Source organism: Schistocerca americana, chromosome 1, assembly GCF_021461395.2.
Source record: "Schistocerca americana isolate TAMUIC-IGC-003095 chromosome 1, iqSchAmer2.1, whole genome shotgun sequence".
In the NCBI taxonomy this organism is placed as follows: Eukaryota; Metazoa; Arthropoda; class Insecta; order Orthoptera; family Acrididae; genus Schistocerca; species Schistocerca americana.
This window is the reverse complement of record NC_060119.1, coordinates 477,372,231-477,398,707: the sequence shown is the minus strand read 5'-3', so window position 1 is coordinate 477,398,707 and position 26,477 is coordinate 477,372,231. Positions and strand designations below refer to the sequence as shown.

At 40.7% G+C, this 26,477-nt stretch overlaps 1 protein-coding gene across 1 annotated transcript in view; it reads right to left on the bottom strand.

The window, feature by feature from the left end:
- LOC124564982 (ionotropic receptor 93a) overlaps positions 1-26,477 on the bottom strand; it is a 308,796-nt gene that overhangs the window by 104,419 nt on the left and 177,900 nt on the right. Inside the window, exons 8-10 of the mRNA XM_047131014.1 lie at positions 13,740-13,846; positions 12,310-12,403; positions 208-285 (exon numbers count right to left, since the gene is read on the bottom strand). Of these exons, the coding sequence (XP_046986970.1) occupies positions 208-285; positions 12,310-12,403; positions 13,740-13,846 (279 nt within the window). The remainder of the gene's footprint in view (positions 1-207; positions 286-12,309; positions 12,404-13,739; positions 13,847-26,477) is intronic.

The window sequence follows — 26,477 nt, the reverse complement described above, 5'->3', positions numbered from 1 at the left end:
GATGGTGTCAAAGAGATATCGTAATTTACTTTTTGTAACTAGTGAACAGATTTAAGAAATGTTAAATAGGAAAATGAAAAACATAACAATGAAATAAAAAATACATGTTCAAAGTATCACTACTGTGACATCACAATTTGTTATCTGGAAAATTATCTATAATTTTATAAAGTTAAATTTTTTTTATAAGAAGCATGAGTTACATACTCTCTTCTGTGCTACAGTTTCTATGAAATGGTCCCATGGCACTATATCTTTTTTTAAGTCTTCTAGTTTCTCATTCTCCTGCAAGTAATCCAGAAAACTAAATTGAATTTTTAAATCCATTAACATATTAAACGATCACAGGAAAATAAAATTACTTAAAAAGAAGCATTATATGTCACAAAAAGACTAATGCACCTGCTCCTGTCATCAAATATAAGAAGTTTCTTGTTGCAATTACTTTTCAGAGCACTGTAACAATGAAAGCTACATTTATGAAACATGTACATTGTACATACATTGTATTTACAATGTACACAGTCCATATCACTGTGGTTTGTATCTTATAATTTACATACAAAAAGTGAAAGCAACTAACTATAAAACCTGAAAGAAAAAGAAAATATTAAATATTATGACTGAAATTTATAATCTCTGGCTTATTCTATGTTGTTTTCATACATTCATATGACACTGGGTGAAAAATACATAATGAAAGATGTAAAGGTAACAATGAACCTTACAGTTGAGGTATTGAGCAGTCAGCAGATATATACACAAGACTGAACTGAGCTAAGCTTTCCAAAACCACTTTTCCTTGGAGCAAATTTCCCATTATCATTTTTTCTCTTCAGATACATCCATTCTTACAAGATCCCTCTTCCATTTTACTTATTTACTTATTAGGTTTGTTACACATCTACCAATATTAACTGAGAAAACCCACTCCTCTGCCAAACTTTCTACTTATTTAATTCTTCCTAAGCCATCTGATTCCCTTCTCAATCTCTTTCATTTTTTTAAAAATTTATTTAATTACATATATAGCATCACTCTATGACTTTTGTTAGTACATTGTGGCATATTTTAAGTGTAAATTTTCAGAGTTATAAACATTTTAAAAACATGACCAAACATGCCTGATAATGTAAATTCTCTAAAAGCAAGGTAATTACAAATTCATTCTTCTATCATTGTATCTCTAAATCAGTACAAAAACAAAAACCACTGCACATAAGACCTTTGTGTCATTTTTTGTTTACACACTGCCAATCTTGTGTCCTTGACAAATTTGAAAAATTCTTTAAACTTAACTATTCTTTCAAAACTGACCATGAGTGAGAAATGTGGGAGCTGTTATAGGATAGTGAGTAGAGGGATTTGTTGCCAATCTTGCAGGAAATATTTTCACTGGGGGGATGCAGTGGGGAGAATGTTGGGAGAACAGAAGAGGCTCTCTCCTGGAACTGCAGAGTATGCAGTAGGAACATTTTGATTGGGGAACAGGAAAGGAAAATCTATGCGCTTCAGGCACAGTTGGAGGAAGCAAGAAAGGAACTCATAAGGATCAAGGGAGATAGGAGGGAGGAGGGTGGCTGGGAACTGGCAGCTGGTAGGAGGATAGGAAGAAAGAGAACACGATCTGACAGTTATATCATCAACACCAAAAACAGTTATCTACCACTGCCAGAGTTAACTGGAGAAGAGCCTCAGGTAAAAAAAGGAGCAAGAAATGTGCAGCACACTTCAACCAAGGCCAAGAAGCCTAGGAATGTACATTAGTGTTACGAAGAAGATAGTGCTGCTGCCAGGTAGTAGCCATGGTGAGGTGTTGCCCTCAGTTACAGGAAAGTTTAGGTGCAGCATTCCAGGCCACCAATATCTTCAAGCCAAATGCAGGGCTAAGTCATAATAGACCACACCTTGATGGAGCTGTGAGGTGAATCAATGTGGGGTTATGGATGGTTCTGAGGACAGCCAACATTGCTCATGTTTGTCTGGTGCCCGTCAGGACTATCAACAGATGGGGCTTCACTAGGCATGGCCTACACCTAAACAGGACTGAGAAGGGTAGCTGATTCATGAAAGTATAGAGGGTGGATCTCAGGCCACACATGGTCAAACACCTGTTGTCATAGGTAGAAAAAGTAGGTCTTTTTTAAGATAAATCCAGACAACAGGTTCCCCAGCCTAAAGAGCATCTGCATCAGTTTAAAAAATACTGAAACAATCACCCACAAAACAGATTTTAACACTTCAAACATCTCATGTACCAGATGTCACAAAGAAAAACAAACCATTGGAAAGAGTAACATGGGGCATTTCATAGACTTAACAATCCTCCATCAAAACATGCAACAGTAAAAAATAAAATCTAACTATTAGAAGTTGAGCTCCAATCTCTGAACTTCACAGTAGTTTGTATTACTGAGCACTGGTGTAGAGACACAGAAATCCAACATGTAGTATTATCACTGTATGAAAAGGCAAACTCTTACTGCAGAAATACTTCAAGGGGTGGATGATCATGCATTTATATCAGAAAAGGAACACAGTTCAAATCAAGACATCACCTCAGTAGAGTAAGTGAAGACAAATAGTTTGAAATATCAGCTATTGGATTAACAGGGCTTGGTATCACCAAGAAATTAATAATTTTGCGTGTGTATAGATCTCCCTCTGGTAGTGCAGACAATTTTTACAATAAATTAACAGAAGTTCTAGATAAAGTCTCAAGTACAAAGGTCAACATAATTCCGTGTGGAGACATTAACATCAACACTAATATCATAAATGAATCCAGCAGCACCTTCATAAACATCCTTCAAAGTTTTGGCATGTCCCTATTGGTCAATACTGCAACAAGGGCTACTACAATGACTGCATCAGTATTTGATCATGTGGCCACAAATATGGACCGGGAAAAATGCTATGTAACTGTAGAAGATCTTGGACTATCAGACCATCTCTGTCAAATAACAACAGTAAAATCAGGCATCGAATCATTCCCTAAACTACAAGCCTTCCAACGACATCCATCAGAAATCAAAATAAAAGATTTTTCAAAATAACTAGAAAAACAAAGCTGGGATGAAGTGTACAAGGAAACCTATGTGAATATGAAATTCTCTAAATTCTCCACATTGTTTAAATTGAACTTTGAAAGGGCATTTCCAAAAGTATGCATGTCTGTAACCACATCTCACAAAAACAAATGGATAACAGCAGGTATTAAGGAGTCCTCAACACTTAAACACCTCAGTTCCATGAAAAATATTCGCATTGATCCAGAATTCTTAAATTTCTATCATAGATACAAAAAGATCTATAGGAAGGTGCTCATTGGTGCAAAAAAGTCATTTAATGACAAAATAACATATAATGCAGAGAATAGAACAAAGCAGTCTGGGATGTTATAAAAAAGGAAATGGGGAGAGGCAAACAATCGTAGAATAACATACTGTTAAGGGAGGGGGATAAGCTAATAAAACTTAGCAGACTATGTAAACGAGCATTTTTCAAGTATCGCAGAGAAGTTACAGCAAAAATTCCCCAAAACAAATTTAACACCTGTAAATATGTTGCACTAAATACAATGATGTTACTTCCAATCACAGAGAATTAAGTCAATAAAACTGTTAAGAAACTAAAAGATAAAAAGTCAGTAGGCTTAGATGAAGTACCAATGTGTGTACTGAAACAATGCATAGGTATTATACAAGGTCCCTTAACAAATATAATAAATGAATCCTTCACATCAGGGGCATTTCCAAAGCAGTTAAAATAGGCAAGAGTTGTACCTTTGCTTAAGAAAGGTAATGCAGAAGACATAGAAAATTACCAGCCCATTTCCCTGCTGTCGGTATTCTCAAAAATAATAGAAGCATTTGTGAAAGATGGATTAATGAATTACCTGAATAAATTAAATCTTTTAAGCGAATCATAGTTTGGTTTCCAAAGTGGCAAAAATACGAAGTCAGCCATAGTAGAATTCACAAAAGTTGTACTTGTTGCTCTTGATAAAGATGAGTGTGCCACAAGCATATTTTTGGATCTTTCTAAGGCATTTGATACAGTCAATCACAAGATTCTATGAAATAAATTAGAAGCATTAGGAATAAGAGGGGTAGCAAATAACTGGTTTCGATCATACCTAACGGATAGGGTACAAAGAGTAGAGATAACACATACTTCAAACAGATCTAAGCATTTATTAAAAAACTTATCAAAATAAATTAAAATAGGAGTTCAGCAAGGTAGCATATTAGGACTAATACTGTTCCTGATATACATCGATGACTTTCCGAGTAGTATTACTCATGGTGAAAAAATTCTCTTCGCTGATGACAGCAATATTATAGTTGCTCAGAAAACAAGAGAACTCCTTGCTGAGAAAGCAAATGTAATTCTCAAGGAAGTTTATGATTGGTCAATAAGCAATAAAGTGACATTGAACATAAAGAAAACTAATGCCATGAATTTCAGTTGGAAGAGGAAAAATGACAATGTTAAATGAAATGTAGATGGAAAAAGAACTACACTTATTCTTTGAAGAGACATGAGGTGTGCAACGAAATGTTTGCTCTTGATGTAAAATTATGTAAGAATACAGTTTGTGTCTACAAGATGAAGTGTAGAGTTGATCAGCCCTAGTTAATTGGTACTTTATCCAGTTACAGCACCAGAAGGCTCAATTCTCATTTATGGACAGGCAACTGGATACTGTAGCAAGCTAACAGGTTATATCAGACCATGTCTAGGAAATGTCTGCTGTACACCATGTTTCCAAGACTATTCCATGGTTGAGGGAAGCAAAGTAAGTGATACCACAATACAATGACTACACAAGATAGAAAACTGAATCACTTCTGACTTGAAAGAAGTAGTGTTTCCTCACATGGATGATGAGCCTTGATTCGGCTCTCAAACAAATGCATATGAAATGAGCATTGCAAACAGTACTTTGTAGAAAGATAAATCCAACCCTTACTACACACAGAAAATGCTAGCTTTAACACTACGGAAAACTATAGCAGCTACTGTCAGCATGGCATGTGTCAGAAGCACAATGTCAGGAATAAACAGGACCTAAATTGTTCTGTTGTATCTGCATATAAATGTATACAAATGCAGGACTGAGTAGCACTTTTTCAAATATAGATAAACACAAAAAAAGGAAATTTTTGAGGAAACACATTTTCGAGTGCAATACTGAAAGATTAACTATATAAACAAGATAATTCAACACTGACACTGATTTTTTAGGCACAATTACAATTAAGTGTTTGACAATGTACAAATAGCTATAATTCTTCTGACAACATCGACTGCATGTTAATGCTGATAAATTAAGGCTTACTGTTATGTATAGATCTGGGTGTAGAGGCAGTTATAAGCTAATAGGGTACAACACTGCTATATTTTTACCATGTAATAATTTGTTATGTAAAACATAATGTACAAATAGCTGTAATTCTTCTGATGATATCAATTGAATATTAATGCTGATAGATGGATAAAATAAATAAATAAAAGGCTTTTATAAAATTGTATTTTTTATGTCAGAGTAGAGTGACAAAGTTTATGAGTTTTTTTCAAAAGTCAATAAATCCAAAGGTGGAAATTAAAAGTTGTGTTAATATATATATTCAAAGTGACTTTTTTCTGTTTCTTTTTTATTTTTAATTACAAATAAAGCTACTTTAATGTTCATTTTGCAAAGAAATACAATAATGTGCTACAATGTGACACAGTAGTATCACATTTTTCCACAAATTATCAATACTAAGAAGTGCAAAATAGCAACACACTTTACTAAAATACAACACAAAATACTGGCTACAGCCATACCAAACTGGAAATCTATCAATCACTTTCAACAGTATCCTTATAAAACTCTTCATCTCTTTCTGGTATGATTATATGAATCTTAAGTTTTATGACATCCTTTCTCTTCCCCTTGCTCACCATTTCTTTTTTCCCAAGGTGGCTGCTTCCCCCACTTCCTGGCTGTTGATTTTAGATTTCCATACGTTATCCTCTACAGTACTTCCATTATAAAATCTGATACTGATAACAATACATTCTTCTTAGATTTTTCATAAACCATCCTTCACCGAGCAGTTGTTTTGAAAGGCAGCTTAGATAATAGTGCACTGGACAATTTGCTTCCCAATTTTTATTCAGTATCTTGACAATCGTATGTTGTTCCATGACTTTATAGTATTCAGATGGTGAACAAATAGTTTTCTTTTTTCAGTAGTCTTTCTCCAATCCACCAAACACTCTGTCAGGAGCCACATAGGTGTGACCATGAGTAGGCAAATAATGTACCAGCTTATTAACTTTACACTCTCTTCCATGAAGGCAGTTAGTATGTACATCATTACTGTAGTTTTATTTTGTCTGGCATGGGAATCAGAAAGCAAATGAATTTAATCTGAACCATTTTCTGGCTGGGACATGTCAAAGTTTCCGAGGAAATTCAATAGAGCACAGGCTACTTGGTTGCATCCTTTTGGCCCTTCTGCTTCAAGCCAAGTGTAAAAAGCATTCCTTTCTTTCGTCAGTGCTTGGGAATGAATCATAATGCACAAACTGTCTAGACAAACCTGTCTTGAATAAACTACTTCACCTACAGAGAGCTTTGATATTGGCTGATTCTGTTGTACATGAAACCATGCATTAATCACATTTGGACTTTCCTCCTCCATTACTGCAAGGAAGTTTTCACACAAAGTGTGTGCAACCTGTGTTTGTTATTAATTGTTTCCTTTTCTCCAGATCCTGTTCCTTTTTCAGTTTCAGTAGACCATGTTAAGCATGTATAGAGAGATTTAAATGACAAATTAAAGCATGACAGAAAATGTGTTTGTACTAAGATACAGAGCAATTAGGAAGCCTAGACAGTTCCTTTTGTTTTACAGAAATGTTTCCATGTTTTGATTATATGCATCTCAGATGGTAAATATCCTCTTTTGGACTTTTTCCTTGAATAGTGGCTATCTTTAAAACTATATGTTTTGATACCCTTTTTTATAACTTTTGTAACTTCCTTATCTTTAGTAGAGTTGTGGTTTCCCCCTCAGTTCTGAGATTGTAACTTTCCTGTTATATAAGATTTACCAGCCAAGACTGAGAGTCTGACTTTGAACACACCTGATGATGCTTGAAATATTGCAAAACATACAGGTACTGTCTAGCCATTTTTTCCTAATGCTGTACTTTATCAAAATGGTATTCTTCCTCTTTGCTTCTTTCTTGGAGTTCCTGCATCCCAGTAATGTGATTATCATGTATTTCAGTAATAATACATATATCCTATTCCTTTCATTTTAACTATCCACTTGAACATGATAAGTTGTGATGCTATCGTATGTGAGCTCAGTTGTTCTACATTCTTTTCTTCATAAGGCTTTTGGGTTCACTGGATGTCACTTCTTGTTCTTGATGGACTTCTTGGATGATTTCACTCTTGATCTAGAGTAGTCAGTTACACATACAAGATGTGATCAAAAATTAATGGAAATTTTAATTTTCTTAAAGAAGCTTTATTTATTCATCAACATCAACTTTGGCCCTTTCAAAGTAACCCCTTCAGTGCTTTTTCAAATACTGGAAGCACCTCTGGAATTCACTTTTTGTTATTGTGTTCAGCTCCTTCAGCGATTCTGTTTTGCTCTCATCAAAGGTGGCAAAATGATGATCTTTCATGATTCTCTTCAGCCTCAGTAATTGAAAGTCACAGGGACCCATGTCCAACAAATATAGTTATTGAGGCAAAATAATAATTTTGTTTTTTGCCAAAAAATCATGAACAAGCATTGAGATGTGAGCAGGACGATTATCATGATGCTATTTCCATGAGTGGTTTTGCCACTATTCTGGTTGTTTCCTTCAGACTGCTTCATGCAAATGGCACATAACTTCCAGGTAGTGTTCCTTATTCACCATATGACTGTAAGGCAGGAACTCTTGATGCACTACCCAACTGTAAGCAAAGAAAATAGTGAGACGAACCTACACCATGTGATCGAACTCGTCAATTTTTTCAATTCTTGGGACTTCAGGCAGTTTCCATTGGGACGATTGTGCCTTGCTTTTGATGTCATTCCTGTATACCCATGATTTGTCACCTGTTATAACCTTCTTTAGAAGTTCTGAATCATTGTTGACTTCATTCAGTAATACCTGAGTGATGTCCATGTGACATCATTTTCAGACAAATTTCAACAATTTCAGAATAAACTTTGCTGCTATACATTTCATGCTCAAAATATCCAAAAAAATTGCTTGTATGAGCCAAAGTATATGCAACATCACCAGCAGCCCCTTTGATGGTATTTCAGTGATTTTCCAGAACTATTTTCTTTACTTCTTCCACATTGTCATCAGTAATTGACATGCTAGGGCATCCAAGGGCTAAGCTGCAACCACTGTGTTGCATTCTATGTGGCCATGACAATCAACAAGCTGTCTGTCTGCATGAATGGCCACTGACAAACTCTGACCAAGAAACAAGAGGACCACCATGTTGCTGAGCACATTGCTCAACATGACATCCTTCATTTGAATGACTGCTTAACAACCTGTGCCATATGGAACCTTCCCACCAACACCAGCTTTTCTGAATTGCGCAGGTGAGAACTTTCTCTGCTATAAATCCTACTTCCATAACATTCCTGGCCTCAACCTCCATTAGTCACTCTCCTCACCCCTCCAGTCTCTTCCCTGTTCCCATTCCAGCACTAAACAGCCCTCATTGCATCATCGTGCCCAATCTTTTTATGTCTCTCCTTATCTGCTACTCTTCCTCCCCCCCCTCCCCCACACCACTCCCCTACCTTCTGACTAACCTGCCAACTGCACATACCTGCCCCACCCTCTCTCCACCTCGTCCCTGCACGCTCCCCAGCAGCACTTCATGGTATAAAGCCCTCAAAATTTAAAAAAATTGCCTTTACTTTTTGATCACAGCTCATGTAATTTTTTTTCTGAGTCACTTGTATTATAACTTAGGGAATCCAGTCAGATAACATCATTGACAACTGCCATTATTTCAACAGGTGACAACCCTGGCAGTTTCAAGGCAAAACTACAGCAAGTACACATTTACATACTGCAAACACTAATACCACCACACAACTGAAGATAACTGATGCTAAAAGTTATCAATACTGAAAATTGGTAAATAAGAGGTGAGGACAGCATTAACTCTGTCCCTCTGTTTTTCGACAAGGGAGAGAGCAGGATTCCACCAAAATCTAAGTGTAAACCTCCATCTCTATTTACAAGGTCACTTGCTAATTTAATCTCAACTGCTTCCTTGGTAACAGTACTCCATGTTTGGAAGGTAGGAGATAAGGTACTGGTGAAAGTAAACCTGTGAAGACTGGTTGTGAGCCTTGCTTTGATAGAGCACTTGCCCAAGAAAGGCAAATGTCCTGAGCTTGAGTCTTGGTTTGGCACATAGTTTTAATCTGCAAGGAAGTTTCACTATCCCAATAGTTGAAAGTGAATGACAGAATCTCCACATCGCTATATTCCATAGGATGACCAGTGTCAAGACAATGATCTGCAATGGCCAATTTGCTCAGCTGTTGTAAGTGTACATCTCTTTTATCCTCAGTACACCAGTCTTTCACAGTCCTGGTGGTCTGATCAATGTATGACAGGCCACAACTGCAAGGAATATGATAGACACCTGCCTTATGCAAAATGAGGTAATCCCTGATGGAACCTGCCCGCATCTCGTGGTCGTGCGGTAGCGTTCTCGCTTCCCATGCCCGGGTTCCCGGGTTCGATTCCCGGCGGGGTCAGGGATTTTCTCTGCCTCGTGATGGCTGGGTGTTGTGTGCTGTCCTTAGGTTAGTTAGGTTTAACTAGTTCTAAGTTCTAGGGGACTGATGACCATAGCTGTTAAGTCCCATAGTGCTCAGAGCCATTTGAACCATTTGAACCTGATGGAACCTAAAATGACCCTAATCTTAGTTGGAGGTCAAAAACACATTTCACATGATATTTTTGCAAAATATGACCAATCTCACAGAAGATAGTCTCTGCATAAGACAGAATGGCTGTAGACTTTGGTGTCAACTCATTATTATTATCACCCATCCAGAGCACGGTTGGTCACTACTGCAATGCACATCTGATCCATCTACCACAATATCCATTCTGACAGGATGTGACCTCACGATGGGTTAACTCAGCTGATCCTCTCTCAGGGTCTTAAATGACATGGGCTCTGTGAACTGAGGTACAAAGTACCCATTCGCACTGAGCCGTATGATGAAAGCTATCAGCCTGTAGATACAAATCAGTGTGAGTAGGCTTCCTATAACAGCATGTCCCAACATACCATCAACCACCCTCCTCACCAGCACATCAAGGAAGGGAAGGCAGCCATCCTTCTCCACATCCATCATGAAACAAATATTTGGGCACATTCAATTCAGGTGTCCTATAAAGTTGTTCAAACTCTCTGTGCCATGAAGCTGAACAACAAAAGGATCACCAAACTACTGAAAAAAAAAAAAAACATGCAGGTTTCAAAGCCACTGATAGTTGTCAAAGTTTTCCATAAAAAAATTTGCAATAATAGGTGACAACAGACTTTCAGTTGCAACTGCATCTGTCTATTCATTGGACTGATCACTGAATAAAAAATAAGTGGAAGTCAACACATGTCAAAAGAGGTTCATAAACTCAACACCAAATCTAATCTCACTTAACTGTAATGAATTAGACAGAGGAATATGAGTGAAGAGAGAGACCACATCAAAACTTATTAAAATATCAGAGTCATTAAAATGTGTTCCCTCTAATTCACATAAGAAATCCACCGAGTTCTTAATGTGATGCTCACATAGACCAACAAGCTGGATCAACAAAGTAGTGAGGTATCTTGCTACATGATATGTCAGAGTACCAATTTTACTGACAATTGGATGGAGAGGAACCCCTTCTTTGTAGATATTTGGAACGTCATACAACCTATGGACAACAGCAGAATAAGGAGTAGGACTCTGAATAGTCTCTTGTGACAAAGAACTTTGCTTCAGAAGGCTGTTAGTCTTTCTCTCAACACTTTTTGTGGGACCAGCACTGATCCAACAATATGTTGAATTAAACAGTAATTTGATAATAATTCTAAACATAATCCTGCTAGTCCAGAATGAATGTAGTACTGTCCTTCTTCATGTGTAAACCAACAATATCTGGATCAACTCTACGTGTATGTGTTTGGATGGATGTGCTCCAGTCAGCACATGACAGCCCTCCCTCCTAGCCTCCCCTGCAGCATCAGGAAGTAGTTTAGAAACAGCCTGTTCAATAGAACTAATAAAATCAATCAATGGCAAATGGTTGGGTGTTTGTAGCATGGCAAAGCTGTGTCTTTGAGGTTATCATAGACTGTTGAGATATAGCAATAAACTCCAAGACATAGAAATGTTCAAACTTTGCAAATGCCTGGCAGTTACAGAACAAAATTCCCAGTCAGGCTGCCTGTAACACGAGCCAACCTATTCAAGAAAAATATCAGCTTTTCTGTTTTTTAGAAATATGCTCCTCCCACATTGTAGGAAAACATTGTATTTAATCTGTATTCAGATATGTAGTTCCAATATGAAGGAGCTCCAGCTCACATACCAAATGTCATTCATGGATACCTATATAAAATGTTCACTAATATGTAGATAGGAAAAGGACATCCTGTTTCGTGTCCAGCTTCTTCATCTGATTTGACATAGTAAAAGGACATCCTGTTTCATGACCAGCCTCTTCATCTGATTTGATTCCACATGATTTCTTCCTGTAGAGTCATGTGAAAAGTATTTTGTATGAGACAACTGTTGAGACTTAAGAGGCACTCCTAGCAATAATTCTCACTGAGTGTGACATTGGTTGAGCAACACTGAGGTTGTTGGAACAGGTATGACGAAACTGTGTGCACTGAAGTCATGGCTGCACAGAATCTGAGAGATGCCACTGTGAACAACAGTCGTGAATCTAGTACCCTGTAAAAAGTTAATCAGAAAAATACAGTTGTTACAAAAATATATCTACTTCGATCTTAATTATCATTAGCAGACCAATAGCTAATTTGAAATTTTTTCATATCTATTTACAGCTTTCTAGTAAATCATTTCTGGAGCAGGACTTCCTACCTCAAATTGACACATTTGCCTTTCTCTAACAATATGGGAATGACAGTATATTTCATTCTCTATGTTTAACCATCCAATATTTCAATCATAATCATCATGATGTGAATAATAATTGGAAAATGATGTCCAGTTCCCAAACACTGTAGATGCTTACACTCTGTTGCTGTGTAGCCATCACATCAGAGCCAACAAGATCAGTATCATTGGCAATATTTCCTTTGTGGTCTGTTGGTTGCATCACTGTATAGCTGTAACATGACAAAATAGCCAATTAAGTCACTGAATTTATTTAATGAGCTTTGCTTGTCAAGTTGTTTGATGCCATTAGCTATATTCTTGATCCAAAGATGTTTGAAATAGTTTTCCCTGTCTTGATTAAAGTTATCCCATTTGCCATTTACCTCTGCACCTAACACAAGTTCACTTTTTATAAAAACAGAAAATATTAAAAGTTTTAGCTAAAGTTAATAGCTGTCAAGTAATACATTTAAAAAAAAAACTATTAAATAATACCATTGCTTGTTATTGACACACATCCTGTAGGTGCTGTACCAATTTGTTTTGTCTGTCACCTTCTTCTGTTTAACTATCTATAATTACATCAACGCTTTTTATCTGTATTTGGGTTAATCTCAACCACTACTGCAGGGATTTTGATCTGGTTTTGATTAATAGACAGAATGTTTCACTGGGAAGTTTTATGTACGTCATTTATGAATATTTTGTGCTAATTGGATGAACTATGATGAATTAAAGTCTTCCTGCCATTGTCAAAACAATGCCATTGCCACCTAGCAGTACAGCCACCACAGCTCCAGAGAGCAGTGAAGCTTGATCAAAATCCATGTTGGACCTGGAAACTGAAAGACCATGGGATCAAAATAATCACATGCAGACTATGGATTTTTGATTTTGCCTTTTAACATAGTATTCACCTCTCAATGATGTGGAGATTTGTGAGACACTAAATGTGTTTCAGATTCCAAGTTAAACTATAGGTCCCATTTCCCAGTTGGATAACTGGTCAGGGAAATGCAAGTTGCCAAAGTGACATCCAATACAAAGACCTGCACTAGGAAATTGAACCACATGAAATTATTATTAACAGAATCTGTACATGCACATACACACATACATTCTCCTTCCATACATATTGTACATTTTTTTCTGCTTGTATGTGAAGACTAATTTCATGAATTTTTGTAGTTGTGCTGGACTCACACTGGAGTTGGCAAGTTCTCAGTAAGCCCGAATGTTATCTGTTCCACATTTAATTGGCATTTGAGTGACATTGTGTTGTAATGATAGGAGCTGCAAGCTACCATGCTGCCTGCAATGGTGGGAGCATGGCCCAGTGGTGACTGCCAGCTAATCAGAAGCTCTTATAGACAGTACAGGACACAAAACAGGCTGGCAACCACACCACCACCAAATGAGCAGCTGCAGCAGTGTAGCACCTTTGATGCCCAGCTAGCATTGTTAGGTGGGTTGCAGTAAGTTATATGAAAGCTAAAAAGTTTTCCTGCATCCTGAGAATGTGTGCTATAGTATATCTGCTGGAATAATGAAAATATTACTCTATACCTGAAGTTAAGTCGCTCAGACAGCACACTTAGAACTTTGAAGAAGACACCCTCATATTGGAACTCCCTTCGTGTGGCATTGTAATGGATAATTTGCCATGGTGGACTCTGCAAGTAAACAGTAAGGATAAAATTTCTACACAGACACATTGTTAGTTTATTTACTTTAATTCATTGTTTTACTTTCTAGTGAAAAAGTCTACTAAACTACATGATCATTGTAGTAAGAATGTGCAGATCTGAGACTTAATAATTAGAAATGGAATCAAATCAGAATAAGTAATAATGATCATGAGGGCACTAGTAATTTGGAGTTATTGAAACTATATATATTTTTCTGTCATTAAAGACAAATATAAAATCCCGTGCATGATAGATGCAAGCTAACAGGACAAGATGGCTAGTGTGAAAAACTGAAGGACTCCTCCTAATGCAGGTGCCAATGCCAACGGAAAGGTGACATGGGTTAGAGAGCAGAAGGAAGAAGCAATAAACTTGTTCATTCAGAAACTTAGAAACATTAAGTGGGTTGTATATACCAATGTCAAACAGGTCTAAACGAAACTAGAACAGCTTTTGAGAGGTCCATTAAAATTTATTTAGATTTGTGGTACATTTGTTCTTATTTTATAAAAATCAGCTGTAAAAACAAACCTATAAAGATGAGCATTAAGTGGTACACACACAAAATAGGCATTTTTATATCATATTCAAGATGAGTTGTACAAAGCTTATCTTGAATGTAAGAGAAACTACAGAACTCAGCTTAGAATGGCAAAAAGAAAAACGCATGAAAGGTACATTGAAGGCGCACCTAATAAGTGCAAAGCTGCATGGAATATTTTAGTACAAGGGCATCACACTTATCATAAACATGACATAGCTCTAGACATAGATAAAGAATTTTTTTCATGGATTCTGTAAGCCATATTAGGAACAAAATTAAGACTGCAAGTACTAATGCAACTGACCTACTTAAGCAACATCAGCATGGAAACTATAGCTTTAAATGGAGGACAATAATACCTATTAAGATTAAAAAAGTAGTGGCAAAGTTCTCAAACTCCAAGGACATGGGCTACTCTTGGCTGCCTAGTTATATAATTAGAAAAACAGTACTTAAAATTAGTGAGCCACTGGACTTTCTTTTTAACAAGTGTCCAGAATTTGGAGTATTTCCTACAATACAAAAATGTTGAAAGTTATTCCAGTGTACAAAAAAGGTGACAAATATGATCTCAAAAATTACCAAATAGTTTAAATTGCTTCAATTTTCTCCAGAAAATTTGAATCTCTTATTTTTGAACATTTGAACAACTACTCTGAGCTGCATAATTGACTTTCTAATAGTCAATTTGGCTTCCACAAGGGAATAAATACTGCCACTGCTGTTCTCTCAGTTGTCAATGAAGTAACAATAGACTTTGAGAATAAAAATAAAGCTTCACCCATTTTGTGTGATTTAAGAAGGCATTTGACTGTATTAATCATTATGCCTTACTTGCTAAACTAAAATTCTTTGGTGTACAAGGCTCTGCACTGGCAGCAATTGTTTCATACCAACCAATAGGGAACAGGTTCTCTCTGTCAGAAACAGGCACATAATTGTATTTTACCCAACGAATAGGAAACAGTTTGCCTCTGTTAGAAACAGGCACTCACAGCTGCAAGAAATTAAAACAGGGGTCCCACAAAGTTCTCTCCTTGGGCCCTTCTTTTTTTTATAATTGCAATAAATGATTTACCCCACTGCTTCTCAACTCTCTGATTTACACCACTCCTTCCCAACTCTGTTATTTGTTAAGTTGATGAGACAACATTGCTAGCTCAGCATGAGAACACATTAGTTTTGCAAGCTTTGATGCAAGATGGCATGGAAGTAGCACTAAATTGATTGTCATTAAATACAGTCCTTTGCAACCCTGATGACCAGCAGATTATACTACAATTGTTAAAAGAGGTAGAGATGAAAGCAGTTAAAATTGTGGGAATTCATGTAGACTCTAAATTAACTTGGGAAACATCCATCAACCATTCCTGTACAAAATTATCTTGAGTTACTTATTTAATGTGGAAATTGAAAGGCTTACTAGAAAAAGAATATTTAAGAGTTATTTATTTTAGACTCTTTCAGTCACATATAGAGTAGACTGCTGATACGGGGACATTCTCCAAACATCAGTAAAGTTTGAAAAATTCAAAAGAAGGTGGTATGATCAATGAGCAATGTTGGTAGATTAGAACACTGCCAGCTACTATTCATACAGTTCAAAGTACACACATCAAAAAATGTTTTGCCTCACCTTGGTTCTGAGATTTCCAGAACCTGTACAGAAAATTGGAATAGACATCAACATAAACATCATTTCCACTTTTTTTATTGCTCATGAAAACCACACAATGCATGTTGTACCACCATACAGTGAGACTTTCAGAGGTGGTGGCCCAGAATTTTGTACACAGCAGTGCCTCTAATACCCAGTAGTATGTCCTCTTGCATTGATGCATGCCTGTAATCATCATGGCATACTATCCACAAGTTCATAAAGGCACTGTTGGTCATTGTCCCACTCCTCAATAGCTATTCGGCATACATCCCTCAGAGTGGTTGGTGGGTCACATCGTCCACAAACAGCCCTTTTCAATCTATCCCAGGCATGTTCAATAGGGTTCATGTCTGGAGAACATGCTGGCCACTGTAGTCAAGTGATGTCGTTACCCTGAAAGAAGCCATACACAAGATGTGCATGATGGGGGCATGAATTGTTGTCCATGAAGATGAATGCATGGCCAATATGCTGCTGATATAGTTGCACTATCGGTCGGAGGATAGCATTCATGTATTGTACAGCCATTACGGCGCCTTACATGACCACCAGCGACGTACATCGGCCCCACATAATGCCACCCCAAAACAGCAGGGAGCCTCCACCTTGCTCCACTCACTGGACAGTGTGTCTAAGGTGTTCAGCCTGACTGGGTTGCCTACAAACACAACTCTGACGATTGTCTGGTTGAAGGCATATGCGACACTTATTGGATAAGAGAATGTGCTGCCAATCCCGAGCGGTCCATTCGGCTTGTTGTTGGGCCCATCTGTACCACACTGCATGGTGTCATTGTTGCAAAGATGTACCTTGTCATGGACGTCAGTAGTGAAGTTGCGCATCTTGCAGCCTATTGCACACACTTTGAGTCATAACACAACATCCTGTGGCTGCGTGAAAAGCATTATTCAACATGGTGGCGTTGCTGTCAGGGTTCCTCCAAGACATAATCCATAGGTAGCGGCCATCAACAGCAATAGTAGCCCTTGGGCAGCTTAAGCGAGGCATGTCATCAACAGTTTCTGTCTCTCTGTATCTCCTCCATGTCCAAACAACATCACTTTGGTTCACTTCGAGATGCCTGCACACTTCACTTGTTGAGAGCCCTTCCGGGCACAAAGTTACGATGCAGACATGATCAAACCATGGTATTGATCCTCTAGCCATGGTTGAACTACCGACAGCACAAGCTGTATACCTCCTTCCTGGTGGAATGACTGGAACTGATCGGCTGTCGGACCCCTCCATCTAATAGGCACTGCTCATGCATGCCCAAGCAGAAATATGTCTGCTTGTGTCTGTATATGTGTGGATGGATATGTGTGTGTGTGCGAGTGTAAACCCGTCCTTTTTTCCCCCTAAGGTAAGTCTTTCCGCTCCCGGGATTGGAATGACTCCTTACCCTCTCCCTTAAAACCCACTTCCTTTCGTCTTTCCCTCTCCTTCCCTCTTTCCTGATGAGGCAACAGTTTGTTGCGAAAGCTTGAATTTTGTGTGTATGTTTGTGTTTGTTTGTGTGTCTGTCGACCTGCCAGCACTTTCATTTGGTAAGTCACATCATCTTTGTTTTTTTTATATATATATATATATATATATATATATATATATATATATATATATATATATATAAAAAAAAAGCAAAGATGAGGTGACTTACCGAACAAAAGCGCTGGCAGGTCGATAGACACACAAACAAACACAAACATACACACAAAATTCAAGCTTTCGCAACAGACTGTTGCCTCATCAGGAAAGAGGGAAGGAGAGGGGAAGACGAAAGGAAGTGGGTTTTAAGGGAGAGGGTAAGGAGTCATTCCAATCCCGGGAGCGGAAAGACTTACCTTAGAGGGAAAAAAGGACAGGTATACACTCGCACACACGCACATATCCATCCACACATACAGACACAAGCAGACATGGTCTTTAAATATGTCTGCTTGTGTCTGTATGTGTGGATGGATATGTGCGTGTGTGCGAGTGTATACCTGTCCTTTTTTCCCTCTAAGGTAAGTCTTTCCGCTCCCGGGATTGGAATGACTCCTTACCCTCTCCCTTAAAACCCACTTCCTTTCGTCTTCCCCTCTCCTTCCCTCTTTCCTGATGAGGCAACAGTCTGTTGCGAAAGCTTGAATTTTGTGTGTATGTTTGTGTTTGTTTGTGTGTCTATCGACCTGCCAGCGCTTTTGTTCGGTAAGTCACCTCATCTTTGCTTTTATATATAATTTTTCCCACGTGGAAGTTTCCTTCCATTATATATATATATATATATATATATATATATATATATATATATATATATATATAAAAAAAAAACAAAAATGATGTGACTTACCAAACGAAAGCGCTGGCAGGTCGATAGACACACAAACAACCACAAACATACACACAAAATTCTAGCTTTCGCAACAAACGGTTGCTTCGTAAGGAAAGAGGGAAAGAGAGGGAAAGACAAAAGGATGTGGCTTTTAAGGGAGAGGGTAATGAGTCATCCCAATCCTGGGAGCGGAAAGACTTACCGTAGGGGGAAGAAAGGATGGGTATACACTCGCGCGCACACACACACACACACACACACACACACACACACACACACACACATATATATATATCCATCCACACATATACAGACACAAGCAGACATATTCAAAGACACAGAGTTATGGCAGAGATGTCAGTCGAGGCAGAAGTGCAGAGGCAAAGATGTTGTTGAATGACAGGTGAGGTATCAGTGGCGGCAACTTGAAATTAGCGGAGATTGAGGCCTGGTGGGTAATGGAAAGAGAGGATATATTGAAGAGCAAGTTCCCATCTCCGGAGTTCGGATAGGTTGGTGTTAGTGGGAAGTATCCAGATAACCCGGACATTGTAACACTGTGCCAAGATGTGCTGGCCGTGCATCAAGGCATGCTTAGCCACAGGGTGATCTTCATTACCAACAAACACTGTCTGCCTGTGTCCATTCATGCGAATGGACAGTTTGTTGCTGGTCATTCCCACATAGAATGTGTCACAGTGTAGGCAGGTCAGTTGGTAAATCACGTGGGTGCTTTCACACGTGGCTCTGCCTTTGATCGTGTACACCTTCCGGGTTACAGGACTGGAGTAGGTGGTGTTGGGAGGGTGCATGGGACAGGTTTTACACCAGGGGCGGTTACAAGGGTAGGAGCCAGAGGGTAGGGAAGGTGGTTTGGGGATTTCATAGGGATGAACTAACAGGTTACCAAGGTTACGTGGACGGCGGAAAGACACTCTTGGTGGAGTGAGGAGGATTTCATGAAGGATGGACCTCATTTCAGGGCAGGATTGGACGAAGTCATATCCCTGCTGGAGAGCCATATTCAGAGTCTGGTCCAGTCCCGGAAAGTATCCTGTCACAAGTGGGGCACTTTTGTGGTTCTTCTGTGGGAGGTTCTGGTTTGAGGGGATGAGGAAGTGGCTCTGGTTATTTGCTTCTGTACCAGGACGGATGGGTAGTTGCGGGATGCGAAAGCTGTTGTCAGGTTGTTGGTGTAATGGTTCAGGGATTCCGGATTGGAGCAGATTCAATTGCCACGAAGACCTAGGCTGTAGGGAAGGGACTGTTTGATGTGGAATGGGTGGCAGCTGTCTTAATGGAGGTACTGTTGCTTGTTGGTGGGTTTGATGTGGACGGACGTGTGAAGCTGGCCATTGGACAGATGGAGGTCAACATCAAGGAAAGTGGCGTGGGATTTGGAGTAGGACCAGGTGAATCTGATGGAACCAAAGGAGTTGAGGTTGGAGAGGAAATTCTGGAGTTCTTCTTCACTGTGAGTCCAGATCATGAAGATGTCATCAATAAATCTGTACCAAACTTTGGGTTGGCAGGCCTGGGTAACCAAGAAGGCTTCCTCTAAGCGACCCATGAATAGGTTGGCGTACGAGGGGGCCATCCTGGCACCCATGGCTGTTCCCTTTAATTGTTGGTATGTCTGGCCTTCAAAAGTGAAGAAGTTGTGGGTCAGGGTGAAGCTGGCTAAGGTAATGAGGAAAGAGGTTTTAGGTAGGGTGGCAGGTGATCGGCGTGAAAGGAAGTGCTCCATCGCAGCGAGGCCCTGGACGTGTGGAATATTTGTGTATAAGGAAGTGGCATCAATGGTTACAAGGATGGTTTCTGGGGGTAACAGATTGGGTAAGGATTCCAGGCATTCGAGAAAGTGGTTGGTGTCTTTGATGAAGGATGGGAGACTGCATGTAATGGGTTGAAGGTGTTGATCTACGTAGGCAGAGATACGTTCTGTGGGGGCTTGGTAACCAGCTACAATGGGGTGGCCGGGATGATTGGGTTTGTGAATTTTAGGAAGTAGGTAGAAGGTAGGGGTGCCGGGTGTTGGTGGGGTCAGGAGGTTGATGGAGTCAGGTGAAAGGTTTTGCAGGGGGCCTAAGGTTCTGAGGATTCTTTGAAGCTCCGCCTGGACATCAGGAATGGGATTACCTTGGCAAACTTTGTATGTGGTGTTGTCTGAAAGCTGACGCAGTCCCTCAGCCACACACTCCCAACGATCAAGTACCACAGTCGTGGAACCCTTGTCCGCCGGAAGAATAACAATGGATCGGTCAGCCTTCAGATCACGGAGAGCCTGGGCTTCAGCAGTGGTGATGTTGGGAGTAGGATTAAGGTTTTTTAAGAAGGATTGAGAGGCAAGGCTGGAAGTGAGAAATTCCTGGAAGGTTTGGAGAGGGTGATTTTGAGGAAGAGGAGGTGGGTCCCACTGTGACGGAAGACGGAACTGTTCCAGGCAGGGTTCAATTTGGATAGTGTCTTGGGGATTTGGTTCATTAGGAGTAGGATTAGGATCATTTTTCTTCGTGGCAAAGTGATATTTCCAGCAGAGAGTACGAGTGTAGGACAGTAAATCTTTGACGATGGCTGTATGGCTGAATCTGGGAGTGGGGCTGAAGGTGAGGCCTTTGGATAGGACAGAGGTTTCGGATTGGGAGAGAGGTTTGGAGGAAAGGTTAAGTAATGAATTAGGGTCTTGTGGTTCCAGATTGTGTTGATTAGAATTTTGAGGTTTTGGAGGAAGTGGAGCTGGAAGTGGGAGATTGAGTAGATGGGAGAGACTGGGTTTGTGTGCAATGAGAGGAAGGTTGAGGTTTGCTGGAAAGGTTGTGAAGGGTGAGTGAGTTGCCTATCCGGAGGTGGGAAACCAGGAGATTGGATAGTTGGACATGTGTCCGGAAATGCTTACTTTCCATTTTAGAGCCCATTTTACTACTTCTCTTCAAATCACATTAATCATGGAATGGAAACACACAGCAACAGAACGTACCAGCGTGACTTCAAACACTTTGTTACAGGAAATGTTCAAAATGTCCTCCGTTAGCAAGGATACATGCATTCACCCTCCATCGCATGGAATCCCTGATGCGCTGATGCAGCCCTGGAGAATTGCGTGTTGTATCACAGTCGTCCACAACATGAGCACGAAGAGTTTCTTCATTTGGTACCGGGGTTGCGTAGACAAGAGCTTTCAAATGCCCCCTTAATGAAAGTCAAGAGGGTTGAGGTCAGGAGAGCATGGAGGCCATGGAATTGGTCTGCCTCTACCAATCCATTGGTCACCGAATCTGTTGTTGAGAAGCATACGAACACTTAGATTGAAATGTGCTGGAGCTCCATCGTGCATGAACCACATGTTGTGTCGTACTTGTAAAGGCACATGTTCTACCAGCACAGGTAGAGTATCTCGTATGAAATCATGATAACGTGCTCCATTGAGCGTAGGTGGATGAAACTAAAATGAGCTCTAACATGGAAATTAAGCGTTTCCGGACACATGTCCACATAACATCTTCTCTTTATTTGTGTGTGAGGGTTGTACATACACACAAAATTCTAGCTTTCGCAACCAACGGTTGCTTCATCAGGAAGGAGGGAAGGAGAGGGAAAGACGAAAGGATGTGAGTTTTAAGGGAGAGGGTAAGGAGTCATTCCAATCCTGGGAGCGGAAAGATTTACCTTAGGGGGAAAAAAGGACAGGTATACACTCGCACACACACACATATCCGTCCGCACATACACAGACACAAGCAGACATTTGTAAAGGCAAAGAGTTTGGGCAGAGATGTCAGTCGAGGCGGAACTACAGAGGCAAAGATGTTGTTGAATGACAGGTGAGGTATGAGCGGCGGCAGCTTGAAATTAGCAGATGTTGAGGCCTGGTGGGTAACGGGAAGAAAGGATATACTGAAGGGCAAGTTCCCATCTCCAGAGTTCTGACAGGTTGGTGTTAGTGGGAAGTATCCACATAACCCAGATGGTGTAACACTGTGCCAAGATGTGCTGGCCGTGCACCAAGGCCTGTTTAGCCAACGGGTGATCCTCATTACCAACAAACACTGTCTGCCTGTGTCCATTCATGTGAATGGACAGTTTGTTGCTGGTCTTTCCCACATAGAAAGCTTCACAGTGTAGGCAGGTCAGTTGGTAAATCACCTGAGTGCTTTCACACGTGGCTCTGCCTTTGATCGTGTACACCTCCCGGGTTACAGGACTGGAGTAGGTGGTGTTGGGAGGGTGCATGGGACAGGTTTTACACCGGGGGCCGTTACAAGGGTAGGAGCCAGAGGGTAGGGAAGGTGGTTTGGGGATTTCATAGGGATGAACCAAGAGGTTACGAAGGTTAGGTGGACGGCGGAAAGACACTCTTGGTGGAGTGGGGAAGATTTCATGAAGGATGTATCTCATTTCAGGGCAGGATTTGAGGAAGTCGTATCCCTGCTGGAGAGCCACATTCAGAGTCTGATCCAGTCCCGGAAAGTATCCTGTCACAAGTGGGGCACTCTTGGGGTTCTTCTGTGGGAGGTTCTGGGTTTGAAGGGATGAGGAAGTGGCTCTGGTTATTTGCTTCTGTACCAGGTCGAGAGGGTAGTTGCGGGATGCGAAAGCTGTTTTCAGGTTGTTGGTGTAATGGTTCAGGGATTCCGGATTGGAGCAGATTCAATTGCCACAAAGACCTAGGCTGTAGGGAAGGGAATGTTTGATGTGGAATAGGTGGCAGCTGTAATAATGGAGGTACTGTTGCTTGTTGGTGGGTTTGATGTGGACAGATTTGTGAAGCGGGCCATTGGACAGATGGAGGTCAACATCAAGGAAAGTGGCGTGGGATTTGGAGTAGGACCAGGTGAATCTGATGGAACCAAAGGAGTTGAGGTTGGAGAGGAAATTCTGGAGTTCTTCTTCACTGTGAGTCCAGATCATGAAGATGTCATCAATAAATTTGTACCTAACTTTGGGTTGGCAGGCCTGGGTAAACAAGAAGGCTTCCTCTAAGCGACTCATAAATAGGTTAGCGTACGAGGGGGCCATTCTGGTACCCATGGCTGTTCCCTTTAATTGTTGGTATGTCTGGCCTTCAAAAGTGAAGAAGTTGTGAGTCAGGATGAAGCTGGCTAAGGTAATGAGGAAAGAGGTTTTAGGTAGGGTGGCAGGTGATCGGCGTGAAAGGAAGTGCTCCATCGCAGCGAGGCCCTGGACATGTGGAATATTTGTGTATAAGGAAGTGGCATCAATGGTTACAAGGATGGTTTCCGGGGGTAACAGATTGGGTAAGGATTCCAGGCATTCGAGAAAGTGGTTGGTGTCTTTGATGAAGGATGGGAGACTGCATGTAATGGGTTGAAGGTGTTGATCTACGTAGGCAGAGATACATTCTGTGGGGGCTTGGTAACCAGCTACAGTGGGGTGGCCGGGATGATTGGGTTTGTGAATGTTAGGAAGTAAGTAGAAGGTAGGGGTGCAGGGTGTCAGTGGGGTCAGGAGGTTGATGGAGTCAGGTGAAAGGTTTTGCAGGGGGCCTAAGGTTCTTCAGATTCCTTGAAGCTCCGTCTGGACATCAGGAATGGGATTACCTTGGCAAACTTTGTATGTAGTGTTGCCTGAAAGCTGACACAATCCCTCAGCCACATACTCCCGACGATCAAGTACCACAGTCATGGAACCCTTGCTCGCCGGAAGAATGATGATGGATCGGTCAGCCTTCAGATCACGGAGAGCCTGGGCTTCAGCAGTGCTGATGTTGGGAGTAGGATTAAGGTTTTTTTAAGAAGGATTGAGAAGCAAGGCTGGAAGTGAGAAATTCCTGGAAGGTTTGGAGAGGGTGATTTTGAGGAAGAGGAGGTGGGTCTCGCTGTGACGGAGGACAGAACTGTTCCAGGCAGGGTTCAAATTGGATAGTGTCTTGGGGAGTTGGATCATTAGGAGTAGGATTAGGATCATTTTTCTTCATGGCAAAGTGATATTTCCAGCAGAGAGTACAAGTGTAGGACAGTAAATCTTTGACGAGGGCTGTTTGGTTGAATCTGGGAGTAGGGCTGAAGGTGAGGCCTTTGGATAGGACAGAGGTTTCGGATTGGGAGAAAGGTTTGGAGGAAAGGTTAAGTAATGAATTAGGGTGCTGTGGATCCAGATTGTGTTGATTAGAATTTTGAGGTTTTGGGGGGGGGGGGGGAATGGGGGTGGAGCTGGAAGTGGGAGACTGAGTAGATGGGAGACACTGGGTTGTGTGCAATGAGAGGAGGTTGAGGTTTCCTGGAAAGGTTGTGAAGGGTGAATGAGTTGCCTTTCCAGAGGTGGGAAACCAGGAGATTGGATAGCTTTTTGAGGTGGCGGGTGGCATGCTGTTCTAATTTGCGGTTGGCCTGTAGGAGGATGCTTTGAACAGCCGATGTGGATGTGGGAGAGGAAAGATTGAGGACTTTTATTAAGGATAGGAGTTGACGGGTGTGTTCATTGGCTGAGTTGATGTGCAGGTGAAGGATTAGGTGTGTGAGGGCAATGGATTGTTCAGTTTGGAACTGGTATAGGGAATGATGGAAAGAAGGGTTACAGCCAGAGATGGGAACTTTAAGTGTGAGGCCTTTCGGGGTAATGCCAAATGTCAGACAAGCCTGAGTAAATAAAATATGGGAGCGTAATCTGGCTAGGGCGAATGCATGTTTATGGAGGGAATGTAAATAAAACTTAATGGGGTCATTGTGGGGATGTTGTGAGGGTGACATGGTATTAAAAGGTGGAAAGTGTAACATGAGGCTGAAATGAAAAGGAAAATAAAAATATATGGGGAGAGATAAAGGTGAACTAGAAAGCAACTGGAGATCTGGTGTGAAAAAAGTCGAAAAAGTGTTGGTTAAAGCTGAGGTATGTTGATCCTGTGGTGAACTTGGGTTGGTAAACAACGATGTTCACGAAGGTTAGGAGGTTGTGTTGCCGCCAAAACACGTTAAAGGACGGAGCAATTTGGGAAAATTTCGAAAAAACTGCATGTAAATGTATTAAAAGGAGTGGTTTTGTGGTGGCAGATTATGAAACTGAGGCTAACAATTGTCTGACGAAGAAATAATGACGTTGAAACCTGTGGGAAGCGGCTAAATATGATCAGTGATGTGGGAAAAATGGAAATGGAAATAAAGCGAAAGTTATTAGAACTAGGCGAAATGGTTGCTTAATAGGTGAAAGGAACTGTTTGTGAACTGGAAACGGTGGATTTTATAGCAGCGGTAGTGTTGAAAGCGGAAAAGGGTGGACAAGGGTTCCATCACTGTGGTACTTGATCATCGGGAGTATGTGGCTGAGGGACTGCGTCAGCTTTAGGATAACACTACATACAAAGTTTGCCAAGGTAATCCCATTCCTGATGTCCAGGTGGAGCTTCAAGGAATCCTCAGAACCTTAGGCCCCCTACGAAACCTTTCACCTGACTCCATCAACCTCCTGACCCCACCGACACCCGGCACCCCTACCTTCTACCTACTTCCTAAAATTCACAAACCCAATCATCCCGGCCACCCCATTGTAGCTGGTTACCAAGCCCCCACAGAACGTATCTCTACCTACGTAGATCAATTCCTTCAACCCATTACATGCAGTCTCCCATCCTTCATCAAAGACACCAACCACTTTCTCGAATGCCTGGAATCCTTACCCAATCTGTTACCCCCGGAAACCATCCTTGTAACCATTGATGCCACTTCCTTATACACAAATATTCCGCACGTCCAGGGCCTCGCTGTGTTGGAGCACTTCCTTTCACACCGATCACCTGCCACCCTACCTAAAACCTCTTTCCTCATTACCTTAGCCAGCTTCATCCTGACACACAACTTCTTCACTTTCGAAGGCCAGACATACCAACAATTAAAGGGAACAGCCATGGGTATCAGGATGGCCCCCTCATACGCTAACCTATTCATGGGTCGCTTAGAGGAAGCCTTCTTGGTTACCCAGGCCTGCCAACCCAAAGTTTGGTACAGATTTATTGATGACATCTTCATGATCTGGACTCACAGTGAAGAAGAACTCCAGAATTTCCTCTCCAACCTCAACTCCTTTGGTTCCATCAGATTCACCTGGTCCTACTCCAAATCCCATGTCACTTTCCTTGACATTGATC